Here is a 9,646-nt window from a genome sequence, read left to right as displayed (position 1 = left end):
CTAAAAATAAATCCTGTAAGGGATTCTAGCTCAAACTCTGCTAATGATCGCAACAGTTTGTCTAAACTTTGAGCAAGAGGTAATTATTGGAAAGTAACCATTTATGTCTTCTTCCTCTTTCTGATGCGGATGGAACCTCATGACTGCTTTTCCTAATGCTGACCACAAGATGGCACTGAGAGCATTGTAGAAAGAAACTCAAAACTCAGCTTGCAATTTTTAGTTTGGAAATAATTTCGTACCATGTGCACTACCTGTAAGAAGCTGTCACTGTTAGTTACGATAGCACTTACGAACTGACACAACCCTTAAGTGAATGTTCAGTAAATATTGAACATTTACTTAATGTCTAAATGATTAATTTGAGATATAGAATGGAGTAGAATAGAATAGTAGAATATAAATAATCTTTATTGTCCCAGGGTGACAATATTTATGTGCAACACCAGATAAGTGACAAGTAATCAAAACAAGCAAACTCACACAAAGGTGGAATATAAATAAAACAGAATAAAGAATAAAATCATTTCTTAAATTTGTAAATATGCAGCTACCACCATTTTTAGTGGTTTGCAAGAAACCCTCCACTTTCCACATAAGATGCGAAATACAAAAGCCCTTTTTATTAGTTCAGAAATCCTTCAAGTAAATGGAAATTTGTATATATTGCATTGTCTCGTAGAGCTGCTTGCATCTCTGCTGCTGTTTAAAGCTGGTCTTCCTCTCTATTTTAATAATTTCAACACATTTCTTAATATTGGAAATCTTTTTCTTTGTCTTTACCAAGTGATTTCTCAGTTGTAATTCTCAACTCAATTGTAGTTATTTTAAAAACGGATATTTAATAACCTTCAAAAATTCTTTTTATCACAGATTTACATTTACACTCACACATATATTTTTAACAGTATTAGAAGGCTACTAAACATACGGCTCTACAGCTCAACGATCACCCGGTTGAATTGGCGTTCGGCTCAGCCAATGGCAGCCCAGCTCGTGCGCTCAGCAGAGGAGGAGCCGCGAGCTCCATCTGGGTTCACACGCAGCTACTGGGAGAGGTGCTGCGCTCGTGCAGGAGGCAGGATCCATGGCAACAATCATGGCAGGTGGGAGAAAATTATCTACATTTATACTTATAGCGCATATATAGATTGTTTCCAATGCATGGGGACGGAGAACTATCCTCCAAGACAAAGAAAATGAACCCTTTGTGTCTTCTTTGCTTTGTTTCAGAAGCGGAGACCCGCCAGAAGCTGCTGCGCACCGTCAAAAAGGAGGTGGGTGTTTTCACATCATCAGGAAAATCGTTTCGGGAAAACAAAAACTGCCCTATAAAGGTTTTACTGCTAAAGCTGCACTCTGTCAAACTTTCACAGAGATTGTGACAACTCATATGGCTCACACCATGTTTGGGCACCGCTTCTCATATGGTTTGAATAAACGTGGCTGATATGAAAGACCTGTTTTGGGAAATAACAGTTAGTTTAAATAATAATAAAACCATAAATAATTAAGAATTTTTTGTGATCTTGTTATTGTTACTTTGCTGGAGCTCAGAGGGAAGAAGAGGCACAAAGGAAGCAGATTGTCTGGCATTCACAGCAAAGGAGATCATCAGTCTTCTGACGCACCATTTGGTTGTTTTATTTGGATATAATTTTGTGTGTGTGTGTGTGAGAGAGAGACAAACAGAGAGCGAAAGAGAGAAAGAAAATAGAAAGGGGTGGGGGAGTTGAGGGGAAGAGATGCTTGTAATTAATTTTACTGCATTTAGTGGAAGCAAACATGGAAGCAGCCGCAATGATTTGATCATCTGGGTTTCCTCCCAAGCATAAAGAAGCAGATCTTGAATGAAACATTAGGATTGTTTAGTTGGCCTGACATTTAAACAACAATGACACTCCCTGTGTAGATTAGAAGAAATCCTTGCAGACAATTAGGGAGCTTTTATCAAAGAGCTGTCGACGCATTTTCAACAACAGTATCGTTTTTTTCCATAAGACACTGTCTGAGAAAACTATGTCTTAGACTTTGCCATATTTTCACAGCAAACTGGGAAGGGGTTGAGATGCAAACCTCTTCCTGCATCGGCATCTATTTAAGGAGAGGTTTATACAGTGACTCGTCTAACGACTGTTTTCACTGCTTTTCTTTATTTTTAACACATCTGGAGCAGAGATGAAAGCAAAAAAGCAACTAACTAAACTTTTCAGTGAATCGGCTGCAGGATTTTTTTTTTTATTATTTGAGAGGTGGAAGTGTTTAAGAAATGAACCATTTATTAGTGCAAAGCTCCACTAACACCCTCAGTCAGACACATAACTGATATCAAGGTGTTCCAGGTTTTTAAACGTTAAAGTTTAAAAACCGCTACAAATTACCGTCATATTGTTGCCACGGTTGGAAGTGAGAGAGAGTCCGAAGGTTTTTCACCTGTTGTCTGAAAGCGTAGAGCAGCAGCAGTGCACCTCCCCCACCTGTTGCTGTGCACTGCAAGTCAGCTGGCAGGAAGAACAGCCATTTTAAAAAACACACAGACTGTTATGATGACAATCTACAAGAGTGTCTCTTCACAGATGTGCTACTTGGCAAACTCCTAGTTACACATCTGGTAGTTCTGCACAACAACCTTGTTTTCTTAAAAACTGCCTCTGAATTTATTGGGGGGTTATTTTATATTTTTGCTTTGGTCTACGCATCAAAATAACAACAGCTAAATGTTATAGATAACAGTAGCATCATTATACAGATGGAGTAATTTGGTTTTCTGTTTTAAAAACAAAACAGTGAGATAATGTTTAACATTTTTGTTTATATTTTTTCTTATAAATATTGTGGTAATGTTAAATTGTGGTATTTTTACTTGCCATGCTACAGGAATTTGTACCCTAACCTGTTCAGATCCATCAGTACTTCGTATAGATTGTGGAACAAACTATAATTATACAAATCAAAATGACTTAAGAATGTCCTAATGCAAGAGCAAGACTCCAACCTGCTTTTTAATCTCTATTAAATATCTCTGCTAAGATTGGCATTTTAAACCTTTTTCTTATGCTTTATAAATGGCAGGATTGTTTTTCTGGCTAACAAAATCCTTAAATTTGCATCCTTATTTAAATGAAAATGGAAAGACTCTGGTCGGATTTGTCTGCCTTTGCTTCCTGTTTGCTGTCTTATCTGTGGAGGCCAGACCCTTCCTCTGATTAAACTCTGTTCTCAATTAGCTTCACTCACAGTGACTCTATTCAGTTTTTATTCGCTTGCATTGTTTATGTGTAGCTGCTGGAGCCATGTGTGGACGGGTTGGGTCTGTGGACGTGGTTCATTGTGTGAACCGCTCACTTTGATCCCACATGGATTTTTATTAGACCTGCACGATATCAGGAAAACATGACACTGGAATATAACTGCTGAGTATTGTGTGCATTTTCCTCAATTTGTTGCTTATCTTCCGTTCATCACAATATCCTTTCAAGCTTTTCAATAAGATGTGAGCCTAAGGGACAGTGAAATGTCACCAATTGGCCAAATATATGGTTGGAAAGCAGAGTTTAAGAGCAATATATTTGAAATGGTTAAGCCTATCAAACGTAGTAGCTTCTGTTTTCACATTTTTGATCATTGTGACCCTGTGAAGAAACAATATGAATGTAGCCAGCTTAAATCATTTTTTACAAAAAGTAATATGAAACGCTGCAATGCTTGATGCTACAAACTCTATGATGGTTGCTGTTCCAATGTAGGTGTTTTAATATTTATCCTTTATAGAGGAAACATTTTTGTCAACCTGAAGACAAACTGAAATGCAGGCTTCTTGTTGAAACATAGATTTTCGATTGTTCACTAACTGTGATACTGTGATAAATAAATCCTCACTGAAACACGGAAGCTTAAGCCATTTGTAAACTAATATACTTTATGTTTCTTTCCATTGCTTTTCCACTGTGCCCCACATGTTGTTTAATGGGTTTTTTTTCTGTGATCACTCAGAAGGTGGATGAAAAAATAAGTTTGTTTGCGCCATTTTCCATTGGTTTATGAGTTATATTGCTTGGTGTGGGCTGTGCCATATGGTGTCTCTATGCTGCGTGTTTACGCTCCGTCCCCATCCAGCTGGCTTTATACCACCCGGTTGCTCAGACGTACCTGGATGTGGGCAATTATCCAGAGAACCGAGCCCGTCTGCGGCAGCAGAATTACCTCGCTGGCAGAAAATTGACGTGAATAAGAGCTCCTATTTGCCCGGTCTTTAGTACGGAGCCTCGCTCGATCTGCCTGTGTCACTGTGTCACGCTCTGCCTTTTCCATGTATCATGCTTTAACAAACAAACACAAATGCACACCTGTGTTTGCCAAAGGAGTGAGTGAAAGAGAGCAGCACCCTTTACTTTCCTGCTTCCTGTGAGCTGTTTTCATTCTTTGTTTCAGGGTTGAACAGATTTCTCTGTGCCACTGAGGTGTTTTGGTGGACAGTGTTAATGCAAGGTTGATTAATTCATTCCACGGCAACAAGCTCCAGGAAATCATCAAATATCACTACCGTCGTGCACACGGATAAACATCACTATATCACCACATCACAGACTGTGATCCTGTTTGTGGCCCTTAGGTGAATGATGGGCATAATGAGGTTTTTGGAGCTGCTGGAACAGGATTGCCTCCTTCCTTGAGGTTTAAAATCTTAACATGTTGCCTCGACTTTGAGATGATGAACTGCCTGATCGACGAAGACGAAGTTCAAACCAGCATGTGCAATAAAAACATCCTCGTAAACTAATGCATCAGCTTTACATACGCAACAGTCGTGACTTAGCGTTTTCATTTTTTTCATTACTTGCTCCCTTCATTCTTCACCGACCACACAGACATTGAATAATGGAGGGTGGATGTTAGTAAATTAGTTTTTCTCTCTGGCTGCTATTTGTTGCTATTACAGGATGTAATTGGAGTGCTCAGCAGATCTTTTATCAGTAAAGCTGTTGGTTTCAAGACAGTGATTAGTTAGAGTAGATTCACACAGCTTTGCTGCGTTAGAAGTTGCCAAAACATTGCTTGGCTACAAAATGTGCGTGAAAACATAACTTTAAAGTGGTGGATCTCTGTGTTACTGATGACTTAGATGTTATTGGTGACTGTAAGCTTGGAGCTGCAGTCATTCCTATTTGTGTCAGAGATGAATTAATGTTGTTTTTTTATGCATCTTTTTGGTGAGAGAGTTCCACTTTGAGACTCGTGACATCTCCATAGAAACCCTCAGGTTGCCAGCGCACAGACGCTTTGCCAGACTTATTCCTCAGAGGGCTGATCAGTAGCCTAGATGAGAGGGACGAGGGGACACAAGTGAGCAAATCAATCAAATTTCTTCTTGTCAGGTGAACTCAGGAAAGGAAGCCAAGGGAACTAAGTCTCCTGTGTTGGTGTGTGTGTGTGTGTGTGTGTGTGTGTGTGTGTGTGTGTGTGTGTGTGTGTGTGTGTGTGTGTGTGTGTGTGTGTGTGCGTGTGTGTGCATGCGTTCTTTTTTTAGCAGTATATTCATGAGTTGAAGCTGCTAGGCATCTCATCAGACTGCTGCTGTCTCTGTTGTGTTGGCAGTATGAATCATTTCTGTTGCAGCTGAAATAAACAATGGCACTGATTGTTTCTAATGACTGCGCTCTAATTAGTCAGTGCCATATGAGTAAGTAAATATTTTCAAGGAGTGCAGTTTGAACCAGGTTCAGCTTCCACAAGTGTGATAAAACAGATTAAATCTTTCATTAGCTGTGAGAAGGCTAACATTGCTAGTTTGCTGTAGCTAGCTAACTAGTTAGTTAGTTAGTTAGTTAGTTAGTTAGTTAGTTAGTTAGTTAGTTAGTTAGTTAGTTAGTTAGTTAGTTAGTTAGTTAGTTAGTTAGTTAGTTAGTTAGTTAGTTAGTTAGTTAGAATTTACTTAAAAATAAGATTGTGACGTTATGAAAAACCGCATGTCCGTCTAAAATTTCAGGTTTCATATAAATAAATGAAGTGTTATGTGGTTGACTGTTACATTGAGTAAAATATTATTCAATAATGTACATTGATATTTGGTTAATCAAAATTATTTGGGGCCATATTGAATAAATTATGACATTGTTTTGATAATAATATTTAAGTATACTTTCATCAGGCTCACATTCTGATGTTTTCTAACGCAAAATTTTCTGCTTCATCAGCTGAAAGCACAAATTTATCATAACTGATAGAAATGGAGGCTTAAAAGTATAAATATTTTTGCATTGTTTATTTTTGTTTTAATCCAGTGGGATTCAAGTGTTTTATTTTGTTTGCCTGTTGTCCTCCTGTTTTATGTGTGGTTTTCCTTTAAATCAGTCTGCTTCCAGATCGCCTTTGGATGTTCTTTGACCTGAAATCTTGACATATTTAGGTCATATGTGTGTATATTTTAGCATTTTGTGTCTCATTGATTTGGCCATTTCTGAGTCTAAGAGCATATGATTAGCAGCTTGAAAGGACATGTTAGCTCAGACAGAGTAAACTGTTTATGACCTAAATGCTTCGCTCTGCTGATTGACCTAATATGACTGAATCGTGAAGTACCATTTGTCAGGCGAGTGCTGAAGTGTTCCTGCTGGCTGTCGCTGTCTCCGCATGTTTGGCTCAGCTTTTGTGTTGGCACCTGCGTCAAAGTGCAGAACATGTTACCTCTGAAAGCTGCACCGTGACTTTTTACCTTGCTGTGTTCAACACGTCTGTGACGATTATGGATTTCAGCTCAGTTGTGCACTGGGCTGACGGAACTTTGTGAAACATATTATGTCCACAAATTTCCTCGCAGAAAGAGCCATATGCATGTCCAGCATGCAGAGAGAGTGCCTGCCTGATGAGCCTGGCAGTGTAATGCGTTCTTTGTGGACAGACTAATTTCAGCAGGAAATTACAGCTCAGCTATCTGCGTGGCCGTGTCTGGAGGTTGATATTCCCCATCCAGACTGCAGAGCGGTGCCCACACCGGAGTGCGTCTCCATAGTCACCACAGGGGTTGATTCACCGCTCCTCTTAACTCGTGGTGCGTGGCAGTTGTCAGGTCAGCGGGGAGAAGGACACATCGACAACAAAGCCAAACTAATGAGCGCTTCCCTGCATCCGATGTGAATCGTCTTTTTTTTTTTTTTTTTCTAAATTAGAAAGTATGAAGTCTCCATCTGCATTTTAATCTGCAACATAATCATCTGATTTCACCGAGCGATGGTAATTGCTTAGAAATGGAGGTCTGTGATGTACAAGCTGCCCTCCTCTAGCACCAAATGGACCTCCATCTCTCAGCGGTCCTTGGCACAAGAGCCGGTGACTCATCCACAGACTGAACATGCAGTTGCTGGTAGTTTTTCCTGCTCCTAACTTTTAAGGCTAAACTCCTCATTCATTAATAAATCCTCCTAATTATTCCCTCAGCTGAAGCGTGTTTTTCACTCAGTCAGATCCTCTCTAAGAAGCCCCTCAGACTGTTTGTGCCTGATGTGACATCATAATGAATGAGTCATCCAGCGTCTCCTCTTTCATTGACAGGTGAAGCAGATTATGGAGGAAGCTGTCACCAGGAAATTTGTTCACGAAGACAGCAGCCACATTGTGTCCTTTTGTGGTGAGTATTCAAAGATCACATAACTTTGTTGTCGCCATGTTTCAACTGAGTTAAACAGCTTAAATATATATTTATTCTTTTGCTGCTATTACGAAAAAAAAATGGCCCCCACCTACTGTTTCTGATGGTCGCAGGTCCATCGCAGTAAATCAAATCAGAAGGTTGATTTATTTCAGTAATTCTCATATTATGCAGATTTATTACACATGAAGAGATGTATTCAGATTGTTTTGATATTATTGATGATTGTTCATTACAGTTACTGAAGCGAAAATATGTCGGATATTTTCTTCCACACTTTTTCCTTCCACTCAACTTTCAGTTAAGACTGTGTTCAGTCAGGAACTCTAGCAATAACATTTTGTGGTTTGTCCTGCTGAGGACGTCTGTGACTGTGGACAGCTGATGTTTCCATGTACTAACATTTACAATAATAATAACATGAAAATCCATTTGACTTTTTTTTATAATTACTTTTTATTCACTTTCTTCATTTTTAGTGATGCACTGCAGAACGTGATCAGAACTAAATCCACACACAAAGGTTTTTACACCTTTTGAAGTCTGTCATTCTGCACTAACTTATTTTATTTATGCAGGATTAAAAAAAATCGCAGAACCCAACAAACGAAAAGAAAACAAACTATGCTGGTGAAATAACACTAAAAATATAAAAGTTTATAATTACGCTTGCCATCGTTTAATTAGAAATAAACAAAAACTCATTTATTTTCTTAAGTAATTGGACAAAAGTTGTAATTTAAAAAAAATAATAAAACAACAATCAGGAACATTGTAAATGCATTTGGGTGTATTTAAACTTTTAAAAACCAACATATATAATCAACAGGACACAAAAAAACAGCCGTAGTAACTAAATCGTCTCTAAATTTTCTAAATCCATTTTTACTATTAACAGTATTAAAATTATTTTGAAAGTGACAAAACCAACTGCAATTCTCCTTAAGTGTTATTCAGATCACGAATATAAACAGCAGCTTCCAATGAAGGACCTCAACATATATGAAGCAGTGCATTCAGAAATATATTTTAAAAGTAAAGGAATGCATTATCATAGTTATTGATTTAACTTTTTAGAAAACCATGAAGATGTATATGAACAGAGATAAAAGTCCAACCAAATTTGGTTTTACATAAAAGCAACCTTGGATTGTATAAAGCCTAATTACCTCTGCAACATTTAGTATAAAAACCATCCATAATTTAATATTTAAGTGACATTTGATTGACTATAACTAGAAATGCAACACATTATAGTTACAATAATTTACCAGATGTAATTATTGCTCCATCGTACAAATCAAAGCATTAAATCGCTGGTCGCCATGGAAAACACACCGCCCACATCCAGACACTAACGCTCAGGCCAGAGAATAACAGGGAATCTGATATATTTGTGGATTTTCAGTGTGAACAAAATAACTTGCACAAGATCTGATATTCTTACCTGGTGAAAAACCACGTCTGCAAACAAACGACAAGTCGTGAGGTGAGACACGTCAAGCCCAATAAAATGTGAGAGAAGTCACAAACCTCGTCTTGACTCAGACTCAGGTCAGTATGTAGCGCTGTGATGCAAACAAATGAGCGGTCGCCATGGTGTTACCTTTTGAATATGTGCAAACAGATGCACCAGTGAAGGTACGGAGGAGCTGTCAGGTCTCTGAAGGTCTATCAGCTCTTTACTGCTGTGAAAATGCAGTGGCATCAAGCTTGTCACAATTTACTGGTGCAGAATGAAGAAGATGTAATTTGTTAGCTTACATCGTGCATGCTGTGGAACATTAAGCCCACAGAGTAAAAAAAATTAAACATTTATAATGCGTTTTAAGGTATTACATATTACCTCCACTTAATGTTGCTTATATATGGTCCATTTGAATTTCACAGTGTGTCAAACATTTGCAACTCTGCCTAAAACCTTCTATATCCACGTAGGTTTAATATTCTTCCCCTCCAGTAATCAGCTCACACTGAATCCGTCTTTTCTCCAGTTTAATT

At 38.3% G+C, this 9,646-nt stretch overlaps 1 protein-coding gene across 1 annotated transcript in view; it reads left to right on the top strand.

Annotated features, from left to right (window-relative positions):
- Positions 1–1,025: 1,025 nt before the first annotated feature.
- Positions 1,026–9,646, top strand: part of sgsm1a (small G protein signaling modulator 1a) — a 28,796-nt gene continuing 20,175 nt past the window's right edge. The window contains exons 1-3 of the mRNA XM_014987889.2: positions 1,026–1,106; positions 1,234–1,277; positions 7,549–7,624. Coding sequence (XP_014843375.2) covers positions 1,088–1,106; positions 1,234–1,277; positions 7,549–7,624 — 139 coding nt within the window. The 5' untranslated portion in view covers positions 1,026–1,087. The remainder of the gene's footprint in view (positions 1,107–1,233; positions 1,278–7,548; positions 7,625–9,646) is intronic.

The sequence above is a fragment of the Poecilia mexicana genome, unplaced genomic scaffold (genome assembly GCF_051168715.1).
Source record: "Poecilia mexicana isolate PSO_F unplaced genomic scaffold, ASM5116871v1 scaffold_9, whole genome shotgun sequence".
Lineage (NCBI taxonomy): Eukaryota > Metazoa > Chordata > Actinopteri > Cyprinodontiformes > Poeciliidae > Poecilia > Poecilia mexicana.
Note: the sequence above shows the minus strand (reverse complement) of the source record. Positions and strands in the feature narration are given on the sequence as shown.